The sequence below is a fragment of the Prunus mume genome, linkage group LG6 (genome assembly GCF_029339155.1).
Source record: "Prunus mume cultivar Tortuosa linkage group LG6, ASM2933915v1, whole genome shotgun sequence".
Lineage (NCBI taxonomy): Eukaryota > Viridiplantae > Streptophyta > Magnoliopsida > Rosales > Rosaceae > Prunus > Prunus mume.
Genome location: NC_142703.1, coordinates 12918213 through 12936205, shown reverse-complemented (window position 1 = coordinate 12936205; position 17993 = coordinate 12918213). Strand labels below are relative to the sequence as shown.

The 17993-nt window shown below is 38.8% G+C and overlaps 5 protein-coding genes across 14 annotated transcripts; 2 read left to right on the top strand and 3 right to left on the bottom strand.

The window, feature by feature from the left end:
* Positions 1-737: 737 nt before the first annotated feature.
* Positions 738-4875, top strand: LOC103334824 (kinase with adenine nucleotide alpha hydrolases-like domain-containing protein). 4 transcript variants are annotated; one of them, XM_089053965.1, is made up of 11 exons: positions 738-1224; positions 1500-1806; positions 1994-2067; positions 2163-2281; positions 2375-2490; positions 2568-3116; positions 3219-3470; positions 3549-3721; positions 3800-4027; positions 4111-4260; positions 4358-4875. In XM_089053965.1, exons 2-11 carry the CDS (start codon positions 1632-1634, stop codon positions 4616-4618), a joined length of 2097 nt encoding a protein of 698 aa, XP_088910091.1. In that variant the 5' UTR covers positions 738-1224; positions 1500-1631; the 3' UTR covers positions 4619-4875. The 4 variants fall into 4 exon arrangements, with proteins under 4 accessions (XP_088910091.1, XP_008236014.2, XP_088910092.1 ...); XM_008237792.3 differs by having other exon boundaries at positions 739-1224; positions 3222-3470; XM_089053966.1 differs by having other exon boundaries at positions 739-1224; positions 3558-3721.
* Positions 4876-5013: 138 nt separating this feature from the next.
* On the bottom strand, positions 5014-6322 carry LOC148916128 (uncharacterized). Its single transcript, XM_089053970.1, has 2 exons — positions 6122-6322; positions 5014-5825 (listed from the first exon to the last, which is right to left on the bottom strand). The coding sequence occupies exons 1-2, from the start codon at positions 6200-6202 to the stop codon at positions 5181-5183; spliced, it is 726 nt and encodes a 241-aa protein (XP_088910096.1). The 5' UTR covers positions 6203-6322; the 3' UTR covers positions 5014-5180.
* A 1771-nt stretch (positions 6323-8093) lies between these two features.
* Positions 8094-11658, top strand: LOC103334826 (basic leucine zipper 23). Of its 7 annotated transcripts, XR_514290.3 has the most exons (4): positions 8166-9553; positions 10559-10683; positions 11081-11139; positions 11323-11658. XR_514290.3 is itself a non-coding variant. In XM_008237795.2 (3 exons), the coding sequence occupies exons 2-3, from the start codon at positions 8764-8766 to the stop codon at positions 10585-10587; spliced, it is 819 nt and encodes a 272-aa protein (XP_008236017.2). In that variant the 5' UTR covers positions 8094-8241; positions 8533-8763; the 3' UTR covers positions 10588-10921. The 7 variants fall into 7 exon arrangements, 6 of the variants coding, with proteins under 6 accessions (XP_008236017.2, XP_008236018.2, XP_088910094.1 ...); XM_008237795.2 differs by lacking the exons at positions 11081-11139; positions 11323-11658 and having other exon boundaries at positions 8094-8241; positions 8533-9553; positions 10559-10921; XM_008237796.2 differs by lacking the exons at positions 11081-11139; positions 11323-11658 and having other exon boundaries at positions 8115-8241; positions 8544-9553; positions 10559-10921.
* A 419-nt stretch (positions 11659-12077) lies between these two features.
* Positions 12078-14891, bottom strand: LOC103334827 (WD-40 repeat-containing protein MSI2). Its single transcript, XM_008237800.2, has 6 exons — positions 14479-14891; positions 13937-14260; positions 13686-13829; positions 13038-13162; positions 12571-12666; positions 12078-12472 (listed from the first exon to the last, which is right to left on the bottom strand). The coding sequence occupies exons 1-6, from the start codon at positions 14788-14790 to the stop codon at positions 12256-12258; spliced, it is 1218 nt and encodes a 405-aa protein (XP_008236022.2). The 5' UTR covers positions 14791-14891; the 3' UTR covers positions 12078-12255.
* A 1131-nt stretch (positions 14892-16022) lies between these two features.
* Positions 16023-17549, bottom strand: FP6 (farnesylated protein 6). Its single transcript, XM_008237801.2, has 2 exons — positions 17316-17549; positions 16023-16617 (listed from the first exon to the last, which is right to left on the bottom strand). Exons 1-2 carry the CDS (start codon positions 17394-17396, stop codon positions 16234-16236), a joined length of 465 nt encoding a protein of 154 aa, XP_008236023.1. The 5' UTR covers positions 17397-17549; the 3' UTR covers positions 16023-16233.
* Positions 17550-17993: the final 444 nt, after the last annotated feature.

The window sequence follows — 17993 nt, the reverse complement described above, 5'->3', positions numbered from 1 at the left end:
ATCCACCCTACTCTAATTCCATTCAAACACGGAATAAAACTTTTCCTGTCAAAATACTGTCTAATTTCTTATTTTATTTTATTTTTTTCTTTCAGCTAAAGCTCATATCGATTAAATTAAGTGTTCTAAGTGACTAGAATGAGCCGGAAAATGAGTTTTTTTGACTGAAATGAAATACTGGCAGGCATGTCGCCTGACATAAAAACTTATATGAAATAGAGATATCACTGTTTTGTTATATCCGCCAATTAATCTATGTCAGTGAAAAGTTATAATCGTGACACATCCCGATTGACCAAGAATAGTAAAAAGTGTTATCCCTATTTCACACAAGTGTTTCTCTAGACATGAGCTTAAGTTAGCTAGAGCGGATGTACTCATCACTCTGCACTTGAGTTCAAATCCCTCTCCAAATAATTTAGATTAGTTTAAAGTAGATTATCGCTTGTATAAAAATAAAAATAAAAACCCAATTAAAAATAAATACGCCAATAATTTTCCTGCAACAGTAACATGATAAACATCATCCAAAATGTTTGATGTGACTGCCATCACTCCATGTTTTTTTGGTGAAATTTTTTCTTTGCTCAGCAGTCGTTTATTTACTTTATTTGTGTAAATTAATTAATTATCTTTTTCTTGGTCAATAATTAATTAATTAATTATGATTAGTTGAATTTAAATAATAAGTGGTACGGCAACGGCCGTCTACAGCCTCCTGTTTTCGTTAACCCGAGAAAACTGGTTGAAGCCCGCATGTCCTCTTTTGTCGCATTTCTGGGATTTCCCGCGAAAACTGCTGCTTTTTAACGGCCTCAAATAAGCTCTTCAATTTCTACTTTCACTTTAAACAAGAACCAAAGCCAAACCAGAAATCAAAACAAATACAAAAAAAATAAAAAACACCTTAAAAAAAAAAAACAGGGCTTTGTCCACTTTTGGCGGGAATTCACTCTCTCGCCGACACAATTCCCAAAACCCAGCATTTTTTTTGTTCTTGTTTTCCTTTTTCAGAATTTTTGTTTTTGTTTTTTAAAAGCACCCATTTGCTTATCTAAGCCTTCTTCTTTTTTGTCAGCTTAGCACTTTATTTTGTTAATAGTTATTTTGAATTCTGGGTGTTGAATTTAGTTGCAGTAGGTAGGCTGCTGATGCTACTTGGGGGCATTGGTTTTTAAAACAGCATGTTGGGATTTAGCCACGAGTGGGTACAAGATTTTTTAGGTACGTGTTATTTTGTCTGGTCACGTTTATCTTCTTCTTGATTCTGCTTTCTTTTCATGGTTTTCTTCCTTTTTTTTATATGAAAGGACTTTAATTTTCAAATGGGATTTGTTTGAATTTTATAAATCTGCAATATTTTAATGGGATTCTATGCGTTGATGGGCACCATTTATATCCACAACTGGCAGCTCCGGAAATGTTATGTTGTAATGGGACATTGGTTTTTCTGGTTTCTTCTGGGCTGAGTTACCATGGTGGCTTTTTTGTTGTTGCAGGGGTTGAAATGTTAAATTCAAGAAGTGGGAAGTTTGGAAGCCAGAAAACGTTTATAGAAATTTTGAGATTGTGATAGAGAAAGAAAGAGGGGGAGAGAGAGATTTTATCAGAGGCATAAACATAAGAACACAATGATACTTGAGGAGGTGTTCAAGGATCTTATAAAGAAGAAGAAGAAGAAGAAGAATGTTGTGTTGGTTGGGATTCCAATTGATAGCCAGAGCAGAGAGCTGCTCGGCTGGGCTCTGGTGAAAGTCGCTGAACCCGGTGATTGCGTCATTGCAGTTCATGTCTGTCGAAGTTCTGGTAATGCCTGCAGATATAGTTTCATTTGCATATGTGTTCCTTTGTTATACTCGTAAATAAAATGTTATGTTTCTGTCAATATGAACTATCGATTAGGTAAATCTTTTTTATATGTGTAGTTCCAATTGAGAGTCTGACAATGTAACATGTCATTAAATAACATTATGTGTTATGTTAATGAGTATAGATTTCGCCTCGAAAGCCAAGACGATATTGGATGGTTACCTAGAGGGTTATGAGGGGCTATGTGATATGAAAAAGGTTCATACTTCTTAATCCTTGTTCATAACTCTTGCACTATTTCATATGTTGCAAAATTTGAGATTGATTATGGACTGTCATACTTAAAATTTCAGGTAGACCTCACCACTCAGGTCTTGACAGGTAGGTCAATCCAAAAGGCTTTAGTTAGAGAGGCAAAGAACCATGCTACTCTGGCCATAGTTGTAGGCACAAGCAAGCCAAACACTCTTGGGTAAGGGAGAGAGTTTGGAACTGAAGGAAAACTCGCATTGGTTTTAATGTATGTGATTCTTTTCTGATTACTCTAAGCAGGATTCATTTGCAGGGGTTGGGATTCTACGGCGAAATTCTGTGCTAAGAAATTGCCACCAACCACTGATGTTGTGGCCATCCACAATGGGAAAATTGTGTTCAGAAGGTGCACCAGTAATCAACTACCAGGTTGGTGTTTTAAGTCCAAGAAATTACCCCACCAGTAGGTCTCTCATGAATACTAAATTGTGTTTCGGTTATGGTAGGTTTCACAGGTGACCCAAGGCCAAGTCTTTCTCAGATTGAAAATCTCACTTCTAAAGGAAGCTCATCTGAGTTTGGTGACTTTGAGGAAGATACAGAAACTGTGAAATCATTTTCTGATATGGCTCAGAGCTCCCAAGATGGTTCAAAGCATAGTAGTGAAGACTTGAAGAACGAACACAAGAGAGTCCCTTGTAGATCAACTTCACTTGGTGCAGGAGAGCATGTGGGTAAGAGCCTTGGCTGGCCCCTACTCTGCAGAGCGACTTCTGCGAATCCACAATTCCCAGCCCCAAGAGACATGTCTGTGGTGCAATGGGTGATGAGCTTACCGGACCGTTCTCCACAGCAGTCTCCTCAATGTTCAACTATCAAAGAAAATCCTTTTGAAAGAGGTATTAGTGACATTGTTGATGAGGTTATCAAGGATAGTTGTTCTGGTTTGGATGAGCTACCAGAAAAGTTAAAGCGTCTCCTGGAAACAAACTCATCTGGTTGCAGATGGTTCAGTCATGATGTTCTGAAAACTTCCACTTCTCAATTCTCCTCAGGTTTTTAACATATACTTTCTCCTGAGAGTGCCTTTTCTTTAACTTCCCGTCTCTCTATTTAGACTTTTGAGTATCTCTCTATCTAACTTCCTCTTCTTCTAGCAGAAAATCTTATTGGGAAAGGAGGATGCAACCTTGTGTTCAAGGGAACTCTTGCAGATGGCAAGCAAGTGGCAGTAAAGCTTATGAAGTCATCCAAAGAAGCATGGACGGATTTTGCCCATGAAGTTGATATCGTCTCCTCGTTGAAGCACGAACACATTTTGCCTCTGCTTGGTTTCTGCATTGAAGACAATGTTCTAATCTCTGTTTATGATTTCTTGCCTAAAGGAAGCTTAGAGGGAAATTTACATGGTAAAGTTTAACTACTCTAGTCCTCTTTCATTTGCTTGGTAAAAATTGTCATAAACCATGTTGATTTCAAAATGAAAGGTGATGCAGGCAAGAACATAGGCAAATCTGTATTGCCGTGGGAAGTCAGATTTAATGTTGCTGTTGGGATTGCTGAATCCCTCAATTACCTGCACAACGAATGTTCTCCACCGGTTATTCACAGAGATGTCAAGTCTTCAAACATTCTTCTCACCAAAGAGTTTGTACCACAGGTACTGGTTAACCAAATGGTGTTTAAAACATGATCACAACCTTATGACATTGGCTAATTGCTTGCATCTATGTGACAGTTATCTGATTTTGGCCTTGCAATATGGGGACCAACAACTACATCTTTTCTGACTGAATGTGATGTGGTTGGAACATTTGGTTATCTTGCTCCTGAATATTTCATGTATGGAAAGATCAGTGACAAGATTGATGTCTATGCTTTTGGTGTGGTCCTGCTTGAATTATTATCAGGAAGAAAACCAATTGGCTCTGAGACTCCCAAGGAACAAGAAAGCTTGGTCATGTGGGTAAGAGCCACCTCCATATTTTGATTGTTTTTATTTGACTCCTTGTAACTATTTTGGATGAATCACATTGAATTACATCTCAGGCAAAGCCTAAAATAGATAGAGGGGATGTAAAAGATATACTGGATCCAAGTTTGGGTGGAAAGTTTGATGAGGTTCAGGTGCTGAGAATGGTTCATGCAGCAAAACTCTGCATCACACGCTCAGCTCGGCTTCGTCCTAAAATGAGTGCGGTATGAAAATGTCATATTCTTAGTAATATGTAGGGAATAGGTTTCTGTTAGTATTACTGTAAATGAATTCCAAGTTTCATGCTCTTCTTTTCCTCAGATTCTGAAGCTCTTGAAAGGGGATTCAGATGTTGAAAAGCAAGTGAACTCTCAATCTTTTGATCTGGAGGATTCAGAAATCCGGGATGATAATGATGATGATGAAGTTTATCCAAATTCATGTGCGGCGTCACATTTGGGTCTCGCACTGCTTGATGTCGATGATGATACAACATCATTCAGTAGTGTGGAGCGGAGCAACAGCGTTTCTTGGGAAGAATATTTGAAAGGAAGGTGGAGCAGATCATCAAGCTTTGACTAGCTTCTTTTGTACTCTCTTGAATTCTTTTTCTCTTGTTTTGTAAGTTTGTCACATACTTGTGCAGACATGAAATTACCATCTGTACAGCGTAGGGGAAGAAAAATATGTGCACCCAATGGTGGGGTGGATTGTAGATGTAAATAAAATCTAGAAGTGATAGTGTGAAAAGGATGGAAATCTGTAGCTTGCTAGCTTGTCAGAAACTCGGTTTTTCAACATAATCACAGAATGAGATGGAATCTATAGCTTGTGGGAAACTCAGTTTTCAGCATATGGTTTATCTTGCCAGATGGAGGTGAATATATCTCCTCCACACAGGTATGAATAAAAATAACAGTTTGCAATTGGGTTATAGTGCCAATGATCTACATGGTTCTGCATAAATGGCTTCTGCTCAAATGATCAAAATCTTAAAAATATCAATCCACAAGTAATTACCAGATTAAGGAAAGTCCAATTGTAAAAGAAATCAGATATCTGAATTCAGGGCTAAGCTTACTTCGATCCGATTACATTAAAACAAACCGGCTTACAAAATGGCATGAGTTTCTCACACTCATTCCTAAAATAGCGTTGTAAATGGATAGCACAAATGATCATTGATAGCTTCAATTTTCTTTTTTGTGTCATTCCTGAGTGACACTCCATCATAGAGCCACTGTTGATCTTGATCATTAAATTCACTGCTTAGATTCTCCAAGGGAGGAGGAACCCAATTCAAAACCAACTCTTTAAATCGTGATTCTATCTGCAGAGAACCATTCTGAGATAAGCTGGGTACAAGAACAGCTTTAGCCTTCTCATCAGCTATAGAAGTTTTCTTAAACTTCTCTTGCACAGCAGTGTGTGTCTGTGTGGGAGTTGAACAAACTGGTTTTCTATATAGCACTTGATCCAGGCATTTTTTCAGTTGAAAAAGACATGGCAAGGGAAGATCAACGTCTGCATGAAGGGAGCAAACCCAACAAGCACAGAAGCTTCCAGAAGAGTCATGTTGCTTGACCTCTCCAGTGAGATTATCTTTTCTTATTTTACTGTCAGTTGTTTCTTGAACTTTCTTCTCTCCATCAATCTTGTGCCCCTTATCCTGCAGATTTGGCCTTTTCTGCTTAATCTCTACATTTTCCTTTCTCTTCCTCTTCTCTTTCCTCCTCCTCATCTTTTCCTTCTTTCCTTCCTTATCAGCCTCCACCTTTCCTCTGTTCAGCTTCAGAACATGAGAATAACAAGCATTATAAGAAAATATGAGATCAAAAGTAAAGAAGAATATCAAGCGAAAGAGATGAGAACATGGGATGTAAAAACACAAATCTAAAATGCCAAATACTATAAGATGAAGCAAAGCAGATAAAAACTGTAGGCTTTGGAGTTTGAAACTGATATCCTAAGAGCAAGAATTCAACCCTTTTTTTCCTTTTTCTATGCACTATCTTAAATATGTATGCAGAAGACTATATGCACCAAATACCATGAGAGCATAAATTGCTTGCTTGGTAAACAAACCTTGATCAGTTCTATAAGAGCTTGTCCACCCACACCCTTCCACAAGTAACCTGGTGGAGGGAACGGCATGCACCGATACATTAATTTTGATGTTAAAGACAGTCCATAACCTTTTTTCTTGTGGTCTGTCTGTAGATAGATATTGGAAAAATGGGGGGCTCATGACACCAAAGAGAAAGAGAGGGAGTCTTTAAAAGAGAAAGAGAGAAAGTTCAAGAGGGAGTTTTGATAGAGAAAAAAAAAAAGAGATCCTGGAGAAGAGAGTAGAGCACATGAAGGATATACAACGATGTGCAAAGGGACTAACGACAGTGAAGCACAGCAGGATGGCAGGATAAGGCTTGGCGAGCGATACAACTGATGGGGGAGAAGGCTCAATCTTCAATAGAGAGCATAAAAAGGAGAAATGGCTCAATCTTCAACAGAGAGCATCATGGAGAAATTGGCTCAAAACAGAGAGCTAGACACGGAGAGAGTAAAGAAAAAGGCCATCCAGAGAGCAAGGGAGCTTTGAAAAATAAAAGGAAATGGCAACAGCATAGAGAAAGAAAAAAAAAAGACTGAATAGAAGGGAGGAGAAGATGGAGAACTGCAAACACCCTGAAAGCCAACATCTCAATGTTGGCATAAGGATTACATTAGCCATTAGCTCCCATTGAAACTGATTTTCTATTATTCAATGATCATTGTACAATATATATAAAGAGAGAATAATCCAACGATTAAGAAAACGCTTTTATCATTAGTAGGATTAACTAAACTCCCTAATTCAAAGTCTTTAAAAGTTCAATCAAAGAGAGTGAGAAATCATAACTCTTGCACATTCATGTCATATTACTGAATCCTTGCTCAACATCCAACGATAAGAAAACGCTTTTATTTCAAATTCATGAAAAAGAGAGTGAGAATCTAACTCTTGCCGTAAGTGTAGTGGAATAAGCGTAACACTATTGAAAATGCTCAAAAGCCGGCCCAAAACAGGAAGACAGGGCTGAAACCAAAGAAAGGGGCGGGCCTAAAAGCCAGAGACCCAAGAATCAAACATAAAAAACATGATATGTACAAAACAATTGATAATTATTTTTGTAACAAGAACCTGTCTATGTTGGTTTCATATATAAAACAACATGAAGAAGATGGAAGGATAATGTCGCAACACCCTACATCAACCTAAAGTCAAACAAGCATCATCTCTCTAAAATATTCTTAGCATTTTCATTCCAGCATGAAAGAGAACCTTTTCTCTTTTCTCCTTCAACTTCAATCAAACGAGAGTTTATCATTTCAACTACTAAAATATTTTAAAAAAACAGGATTAACATGCATTGCATATGACGAACTTCCCTTTTTATTATTTTCGTTTGTGGTAGTACAATAAAATTGGAAAGTGGTTTTAACAAAAATTTCAGTGTTCTTTTAAGAAAACTGCTTCTTTTTTATGAAACTCGAATGCATTGGTAAATACTCTTAACCACTTGAGCAATAAACCATTTGCAAGAAAATTGTTTCTAACAAAAGAAGTTGTGAGAAGAAGTATTTTTTGTAGAAGCAATTCCAATAGAGTTAAAACCGCAATCAATTGTCAACAGAGTCAAGCTTAGTGGAAAAGGACTTTGACTTGCAGATAAAATGTCTCGGTTCTAATCCCCATGACATCTTATTAGTTGTGTGTGGATGTGTGTGTGAGAGAAATCTTCCTCCTCTTTAGTTTAGACTATCGCCAGATACCAAAAAAAACGGCAATCAGTTTTCTTGGGCCTTGTATTGGGCTGTGCCGGGCCTAAGCAAAAATGTTCTTCTCAGGTTTCCTGGTCCCACGTGAGGTCTATAGCCTATAGCAGTACCATTGTATACATATGCAACCAGAGTCGCAAAATCACAGGGTGCTAATATGCAGGACACGATCTATTCAGTCAACGGCCAGGATCAACATTTATCTTCTCAAGTTTCCACATAACTCTAGTGCCAGACGTACGAGATAATTAGTCCCCAAAATATTTTAATCTCCGATTTTCTTAAATACGTATATATTGAGAGAGCGAGGACATTTCCGCTGTGTCATCTGACTTTTGAAAGAGAGGTGAGTTTCGCGGAATCTCTGAACCACTTGCCAATCCGTGGTATGTTCATATTTTTGGTTTTTTCACGTCAAGATGTTGCCATGTTTGTCTCTCTAGAGTTTTCGCTATTGCTTTGTCTCTCTCTTTGTCATTGGCTCTCTGTGTTCTCTAGGGTTCCATTATCAAATCCTTAAACTTTCTGCTCTTTTCCTTGTTACTTTTATGTCAGCCACATAACTTTAATCGCAGGGAATAACTCTTTAATTCATCTTTTAGCTTTTGAATCCTCCATACTATTTGTTCATTTGGGCTGAAAATCTTTGGTTTTCAGCCAATTTAACTGATGATTAGACTTTGGGCAGATGAAATCTCATCTGGGTCGTGATTGAATTGGGAGATTTCTTTGTGTTAGTGTAGAACACAAGTTTTGAACTACAATTGTCCATCTGGGTTTCTCTGGTTTCCGTCGATAAGAGTAGAGGGCTCGAAACTTCATCTGGGTGGAGGCCAAAGTTTGAAATTTTGCTACTGTCTCACTCGATTGGAACTTATTGCTCTTAGTTCTTCGTGTTCTTTGCCATAATGGAGGACGGAGAGCTCGATTTTTCGAACCAAGAGATGTTTTCGGGTCCAAACATGGGGGGTGAACATCCGAGTAGTTGCTCAATGGACAGCTTCTTTGATGACCTTCTTAAGGACACTCATGCTTGCACTCACACCCACACTTGCAACCCACCTGGCCCTGACTACTCTCATACACACACTTGCTTTCATGTACACACTAAAATCGTGTCTTCAGCAACAGGAAGTGAAGACAAGGCTGGAACTGATGACACTGCTGAATCTGGGGAAAAGAAATCGAAGAAACGGCCTTTAGGTAATCGAGAAGCAGTTCGTAAGTACCGCGAGAAGAAGAAGGCACGGGCAGCGTCTTTGGAGGATGAAGTTGTGAGATTGAGAGCTCTGAATCAGCAGTTGTTGAAGAGGTTGCAAGGTCAGGCTGCATTGGAGGCTGAGATTGCGAGGCTCAAGTGTTTGCTTGTGGACATTCGAGGAAGGATTGAAGGAGAAATTGGATCTTTTCCATATCAGAAATCAGTGAATCCCAACCTGCCCAACCCAAACATCCCCAGTGCGTATGTGATGAATCCATGTAATCTACAGCGTGATGATCAGCTTTATTGTCTTCATCAAGGGGCTGATGGAAAATGTGGAGATGGGGCGGTGATGAATGGGCAAGGATTTAGCGGTTGTGATTTTGAGAATCTTCAGTGTTTGGTAAATCAGGATGGAGGATACAAGGAGCTTTCTGGTTGTGGACTTGGAGATGGGTTGTCAAATGGTAATTCTTCTGCCACAAATAAGAGGAAGGGTGAGACATAAGATTCCTTAACCTAAATGGCTTATTTTTATGACTACTTTACATTAGTTAGTCGGCTAATTGGAGTTATTTGTGTGGTTTTATATTCATATCTGTTATCTCATATATGTTTCCTGTTCTATTGTTATAGTTGGGTTTTAATCATGAGCAATTCTGCATCTTTGATATACACAGAACTTGTCTCATGAGTCTTTGGTGCATGCATTAGCAAGATGGTTCTCTAGGGCGCTACATCTAGTTGTAAAGGATTATTTTCATTGAGCCCTGATGAAATCAGTTGCATTCGGAATTGGGTGGTACTTTATGAGGTCTTTTAAGATTTTCTTTTATTTGTTTCCACGCAAAGTTTGGATTGTTGGAATACAAATTTTTGTGCCTGTAATGTTGTAGTCAGCATATTTCTTTTCAAATTCATGAATAACGCCTCATCTTGGTGTTTGTGTTGTTACATGTCTGAAATGTATCATAATTAGCCATAACCTTTAAAAGGATTGGCTAAATTATCCTAGTTTGTGAAATCATCTCTGTAAACTTGGCTTTCTCCTGGAAGATTGAATATATCATAAGAGTTGGAGGATGTTCTTATTCCGTTCTGTTCAGAACCCTTTACTCTGTGGAGAAAAGTGGATCATGAGATAGAGCTGGAAGTGGAGACTTTTTAACTATAAAAAATAAAAGAAGAGTTCAGTAGGAGGAAGTACAAAAGAGTCAATAAAGGGTTTCCATGTCATGCTGCTAGACAAAGACTTGTACTTGTTTTGGCTGGCTATATAAACAAAATCATCTCTATTGATTCGGTAATTGGCAAATTGGGGTTGGTTAAGCCCTTTATGTTATGAGTTAACTATTGTGCATTACAATTTATTATCTTCCTCCTGGGCAGGTGGCTGAAGATTCTTCTTTTGTTGACCATGAAATGAATAGACCTGAATACAGCTGTTGGAACTTGGAAGTGTGCAATTCTTTTCACTGATTAGATGGTGTTTGTCTTTTTAGGAGGGGCTCGAGCCGCAGCAGCAAACTGAAGGGCTTGGGAAGGAAGCAGTGTCATTATCCCCATGAGTACATATATTGCCCTGCAATAAGTAGTTTTTCAAACTGCAGCATCAGCTCTCCTTCAGGTCGTTTTGTGTTTTTGGTTAAATTTTTTTTTTCTATTTCTTGAACCATTTGTTTGGTTCTTTGCATGGGATGGTTTATTTACGTAAAGCTGAAGTTTTGCTGGATTTGCTGTTATTTTGTTCAAGTTATAATATGAGTTGGCATGTGCTGTAGTGCTGTAAACTTAGTTTATGTGTAGCCAGTGAAACTTATGGCAGAGACAACTTAATGGTCTTCAATGAAGCTCAAATTCCCTTAGGATTAACCTTCTAATAGTCTTAGGCTACATATATCAGTCAAATTACCTTTGGTTCATGTAACTTTGCGAAATTTTCATTTCAATATGCTATAAGTAGTTCTACTATATCCATTCTTTCTCTTTCTGAGCCACATGAATTCTTGATTGCTGAATTACAGACCGTAGAGAAGGTGGCATGTGATTTCTATCATGTTTCAGTACTATGAGCTGTAAACAGGTGAGTCACAAGAATCACTTTGTGAGATCCAAATTTGTGATCTGTGTGGAAGCTTGCATAGTTTCCGGCTTTTGTTGATTTACTGTTTCTCTTCATCAAAATAACTTAAGAGCTTAGCATTTTGGTGAAAAGGAATAAAAAGAATGCATTTGTGGGTGACTGACTAGTGGATAAATTTCACAGTACATTGTCCTTAGGTGATGCATCTGGTCATTGTGCATGTCAGTGGACACCCTATTTCCACCATTGACGATGGCAAGGAGAATCTCTGTAGGTTCCTTGCCTTTGGATGGTCAGTATGTGCTTCTGCTAACCAACTTATTTTAGTGATCTGGATTCATGTGTAGACAGTTGGCTTTTAATATCCACTGGTGAATTTCTTATAGGTTCATTCTCATCTATATGATGGGTAATATCATTAGAGAGAAAAGTGAAAAGAGTTGGTGTATATTGATATCCCCACTAACGTGATTTTGATCACTGAGAAACGAATAAAGTTTTTTCTTCTTCCTTTTTGAATATTTGATTCTTGAATGAGGGAAGGGGATTTAAAGTGATGGAAAAATAACCCAAAAGTTCCCTTTACAAAAAGAGCTGCTGTAAACTCTCCTCGAAAAGGTGATATGATATTTTGATAGTAATTGCGAAGGAGGACAAAATTATTAGTTTATATTTAGCGTTGATATTTTCCTATTTCAAAAGAAGGCCAAGCGAGAAACACAATCTTCCTAACCAGTGATTTCATGTCTGAATTCCATTAGCACTTTGATTGTTTGCGTGCGCACCATCTTTAGAATTATTGCTTGTATTAAAAAAGAGTAAAAAACAAGACGTTAGAAGGTTTTAAAATCAAGGGCAATGGTTTGGCATAGGCTTAGTCGATCAAATCCATCAAGACAAACATACTCATCCAAAGATGATAAAAAGGAAAAAACCAATTCTGTCAAATCCATCCAAATATAAAATTTTCTTTTTCTTTTTGAAGATACATAATTTTCTAGTCTTGTAATCATCTCAAAAGAAAAGTCTCAACACGGCACCTAACAACAACAAGAGTTTACACAGGTCAAGGAGGTAGGAAAATTATCTTCTAAGCTGGCGGTCGAGAATTTATGACTAAACATCGGAAGCTTGCACATCATAATCGTCCCCATATATGCTGTCAGCAATTTGCCAAACTTGAAGAGTGTTGTCTTCAGCTACACTTGAAATGACCCATGGCTCATATTTGTTCCAAGAGAAATCTGATATCTTTGCTTTATGGCCGCCATGTGAGAAGAGAAGTTCTGGTGGGCCATCATCACCATCTCCCTCCAACTGCTCATCCCCAATCCTAATGAAGCATGAATGAAATATGTAAACGCTGCATAACCTAGAAGATAAACAAAAGCAAAAGCACTTCTAGCAGCAGCAATCTGTGAAATCAAATACCTGTTGAGGTCCCAAACCATCAACCTTCGGTCATCAGCGTAAGATGCCAACACAGTTTCATGATTCGGATCCCATTCAACCTGGAACACCTCCTCTCTGCAAGGAAAGAATGAGGAATTTCAGTTAAAACACTGCAAAGATATGTGACTGCTACATAAGTATCAGACTGCTGCATCAATCCTAAGATACTGGTTTTATGCACTTCAAATACAAACGAAAAATAAGTAATTTTGCAAATTGTAGCATGAAGAATATGTCTTAGTATAGTGTTTAATTTGGATTTTGATATTAAACTATGGACCTAACAGAACATGGAGCCACAGAAGTAGAATGATATCCAAAACTTAGTAACAGAATTCTTGACTGTGCACAGATCAAGGGAAACACACAAAGGCATGAAAGAACATAGATGATGATAATATAATTGATTTGTACGAAGAGGGGGTGCAGGGGCATAAAGAACATACGTGTGGCTACTCAGAACATGCAATGGCACAGTCAGTTTCCGCATATCAAACAGACCAATGGTAGTGTCTGAAGATGCTGTCGCCAGAATCCATTCATTATACGGATTGAAAGAAAGATAGTTCACCTGAAAACACCCAAAAAATGGGAGAGAGGGAGAAGTTTTCAGTAAAAATATACAAGAGATATAGTAATAGAAAGATAAATGAGAAAGCAACAATGATCCCTTCACAAACTACAACAATACCCATAAGTGAAGCAACAAATAGATTCATATTTCTGAAACTGATACCTTTGCTAGCTACAACTTTGGTTTCACTTTCACCCTAGGTACCTATTTAAACAATTCTCCAAATCTTTCCTGAACTAACGTTATGGCAGTGAATAACATATACGTTAAACCATCAACAAAACTTCTAAAGAACATCATCTATAACTCAAATCATTGAAATACGTTAGTATTAGTTGCACCAAACTGCATATGTGAAGTTTAAGATACCGTATATGGAGCCAAACTACATGAAAGGTAACATGCTTAATTCCCAAGTGCATGTGTAATTCAGAAGGGTATGAGATTCGTAAAAGCGATATCATACAGATAGATTGAAAAGCCACTATCATATAAATGATATTGTTCAAAGTTATGTGACCTCTTTCTCATGAGCTTTGACAGAATGCTGCGTTTGGTTTGTGCGTAAGTCCCAAATCATCAACTGACAATCATCCCCAACAGACCCAAATAGGTTCTCGTTCTTTGGATGCCATGATACATCTCCAACCACACTTTCATGACGCTGAAAAGAGGCATTCACAATTCCCATAGTCAAAGCATTAGACACCCCATAGCCAAAACATGTATGCTACACATGCCAACAACTATTAAGTTTAGCCCCAAATTTACCTCATAAACATGGATTGGATCGAGCACTTTATCTTGAGGCGAAGCAGACACATCCCATAAACAAATTTTACAATCATAAGAACCACTCAAAAGGAAACCCTCCTTAAAAGGGCTCCAGGACAAGCCATATCCTTCTTTATCATGACCCCTTAACCTCAAATCAGGATCACAACCACCCTCTTGAGGCTTCAACCCATGTTTCGCAGAATCAAACACATACACCTCAGCACCGCTGGTCTTCGCACCCACAATAGTTGGTTTCTGTGGCATCCACCGTGCCCTATTCACTTCCCCATCAACAGGAATCTTCTGCGTTATTTCCACCTACATTCACACCAACCATACATTCAAACATTTTCAGCTAGAAATTTTAACATACACTAGGTGCCCACAAAATACTTCTTCAAAAACACCGATTACCCACAATTCATTTCTCTGAAAATACTCCGAACCCACGTCAAATTTTTGAAAATAGTACAAAATACAAGGTGCCGACAAATTTTTCATTTGAAAATGAGAGAAAAAGCACCGATTTTGAGTACCTTAGGCATCTCGGGATCTTCTTCAGAAATGGCGCCAAAGTTGGGTTGGGATGTGGGGAGGAGGGCGTCGGCCACCATGAGGAAGTTGGGGTAGCCATCAGAGGTGTGGGTACCCAGGACGAGCTTGTGGACGGCGAAAGATGTTTCGGCGTGGGGCTGTGGAGCCGATGGGGCCCAATGGACGGTGAGAGATGGCCATTCGAGAGGGTGAGAGATGATGAGGTCGTAGAGGAAAGGGGTGTTCTTCTTCCACACGGCGTACTCTTCCTCAAGGAGAGCCGCGTCTTGGTCCTGGTCCTGGTCCTCCGCCATGGCTGTGGCTGCGGCCGTCTCTTTGAGCTCCTTTGCTTTTTCTGCTTCTTTCTGCTTTCCCGCCAAAATGTGGTGAGTGTGTGAGAGTGGAAAGGTAGTGAGGGTACGAAGTATGGTTTATAAGAGGAAGTAAATTGGGTTAGCCCAACGGGTTTGGGCCCAACTAAATAAGCCCACTTTGAAGAAAAATATATTTTGATATATTCAACTTCCTAAATAGAATTGTTATTATTTACTCCAAAACAGTAGAACATTTTTGTTTGCGACGATCACACCGCCACAACTCCCTTTTCCAAGTATTTGATGTCTATAATGACTATTATTCGTTTAATAGTCAAGTGGATTGCACATTTGAACTTTTAATTAGTGTTAAGACATGCTAGGAACAGTCGTTCACGCGCGCATAGATGACTGTCAATCATTGATATAAATAGAATATGTTGTCTAGAAACATTATCCTATCGCGATGGGAGACAAATATTCCATTTGTTAGGCTGCGTACCGAAAGTATTGGATAATTAAAGCAATATGACCGAAGTCGTTTTCATTACATAATAAAACCATGATCAGCTTTGATGACTTGGGGGCACGGAAACTTGGACCCCAAGATATAGGGCGGTTGGATCATTATATTTTCTTCTATCCAAGAAATTTCCGACGACACGACGCTTGAATTTGGAGAAGGGGTTGCGTCCAATTTTCGTCAAGGGTTTTATTTAGATATGCAACTTTTCTTATGAAACAAAAGCTCATCTTCCATTGAGCCACCGAGGCAATAGTGTGATTTTACTGTACAACCCTTGTGATGAAAGTCAAGATTTAAAACTGAATTATATACCACTTGAAAGCAAAGTCCCATCTGATGCCATGTTCCAGATCAATTAATCCCATATACTTTACCGAGTTTCAATTAAGTGATCATGGCTGCACCTGCAAGTTCTTTTTTGTGATTCATAGGTAAATACAAAAGCGCTTTTGTACCTTTATCATATTCATCACGACATTTCAGTGGTAGTATGATTCAAATTTGAAACATGTTTCAATAATTAAACGAATCTCAACTATTGACAGAATGATTCAACGAGTGAATGATCTCAATCAATGATGTATCATGCACTTCACACGCATCAACGACTGAAAACCGCTAATTCGAATTTGAGGTCTATAAGAATCATTTTCAATATTAAACCCTTTTTTTATCCTTTGTTTGGTATACAAAATACCAAGACCAATTTACAGGTCAAATATCCAAAATATTCCACTAAATTCAACCACTTCATATACAATCAAAAGCTCAAGCTTATAGCCAATTCCATAGCGTTGATTTCTTAACAAAACCTATAATGATAAAAAGGAAGAAAGAAAAAAATGTGCAACACAGCATACACGACATTTGACATATCCAAAAAAGATTCCATCCATGTCACGTCACAAATTGACAGCTCACATGACAGCACAGGCAGCTGGGTTTTCATCACTGAAAGCCGTGGTGTAACGCACTTCCGTGGAGCTCGCACGTGCGAGGTTCCGGAGCTGCGGATCCTCCACGTTCCTCACGTACCCGGACGGAGCCTTCTTGTCGTACACCCCAGCGGCGTACGGGTGGGCAACGACGTCGTACGGAACATATGGCCAGAACTCCACCTTCTTGCCCGTCCGATGCGCGACACGTGCCAGCACCTTGCCCGGGTCCACGTATCCGACGACTGTGAGCTTGTGGGCCTTGCGCTCCACGGTCACTTGCGTCACGCCTTTCATCCCCTCCACAGACCTCCTCACCTTCCTCTCGCATCCTTCGCAGTCCATCTTCACCTTGATCTCCACCGTCTGATAAAAAAAAACCAAACAGTTCGACATGTAAGTTAGATTGTATAGCTGCATTGCACATGTGGCGACAGCCCAGTTGCTTTTTACTACGTACAACTGTTCTGGAAGCTAACCGTAAATGAACAAAGCAACAGAGATGCAGTACCATCCAGCTCAAAATAGTAAAAGACAGATTTTATTCACACCCCCCCAAAAAAAAAAAAAAAAAAGCTCACAACTTTTGAGCTTTTGTGATTATTTGCTTCCACTTTTGGAATTTCCAAGATTCAAAATGAAAAACCCTCCAACAAAAATTACGGATTTACCCAAATTTTAGCAAAAAAGGCAGAAAAGCAAGTAACAAAATCACTTATTTTCAGGCCCAAAAGAAAAACACTACAAAATTAAAAGGGAGTTTCTCTAAAATACCCGAAATAGGAGCTTGAAATTATTAAAAAAATCCTAACACCCAAAACACTTTATAAACACACCCAAAATTCATTATTATCCACACTCAAAAACCATAGGAGCACACCCAAAAAATATACAATTGTTGATTTTAGATGTGTTTCTACATTTAAATAGTTTTTGAGTTTTTTTTATAAATACATTGAGTTTATTTATAAATTTGTAAAATTAAAAATCACTTCGGATTTGCTTGATCTACTCTTTATAAGCACTTTCTGGCGATGGATATTTTGTGAAGAAAAACAAAATACCTGGAATTGCTTGCGTTTCCTGAGCCTGGAACTCCCACCTGAGCAATCAAAGAGATCTGAGAGATGATCTAGAGCACCCATGGCAACGCTTTTGATTCAGCACAAGATTGGAACCAAAATTACAGGCCACAACAATATATAATATAAGCTGTGAGAAAATATGAAGGATCTAAAAGCTTTGATTTTGATTTTGAATCTTAGAGAGAGAGTGATTGCACAATGGACAAAAGTGAGTAGGGGCTTCGCTCCACTTTTATAAGCAACTCCTCTTGTCTTGAGCCTTGGGATATTTTTTATATTTTTAAAATCATCTGGGTCGTCCGTATGGGCCATCAAGAGATCTGGGTCGTCAGTTGTTGTCAGTGGTCTTCGAGGTCGACGAGCTCATCAATAACGGGCGAGACTATCCATGCACCGACCGTGTGGGCCCTGCGGTTTTGGCGGGACATTGCAGGTGTGGGGCCTAGGAACCAAACCGGGACCCGACTTATAAGATCCTTTTAAAACGGGCCCCACAAAGGTTATGTGTGGTGGGCACGGTTTGAATATGAGGGTCCAGCATGGGTAGGGGCGTGTTCAAACATGTACATACAGGCCAGTGTGGCACTGGGATCTTTCGTGCGTAGATGCGAGACACTGCGAGTTTCAAACTTCAAAGCAGTGGCCAACCGTCCAACC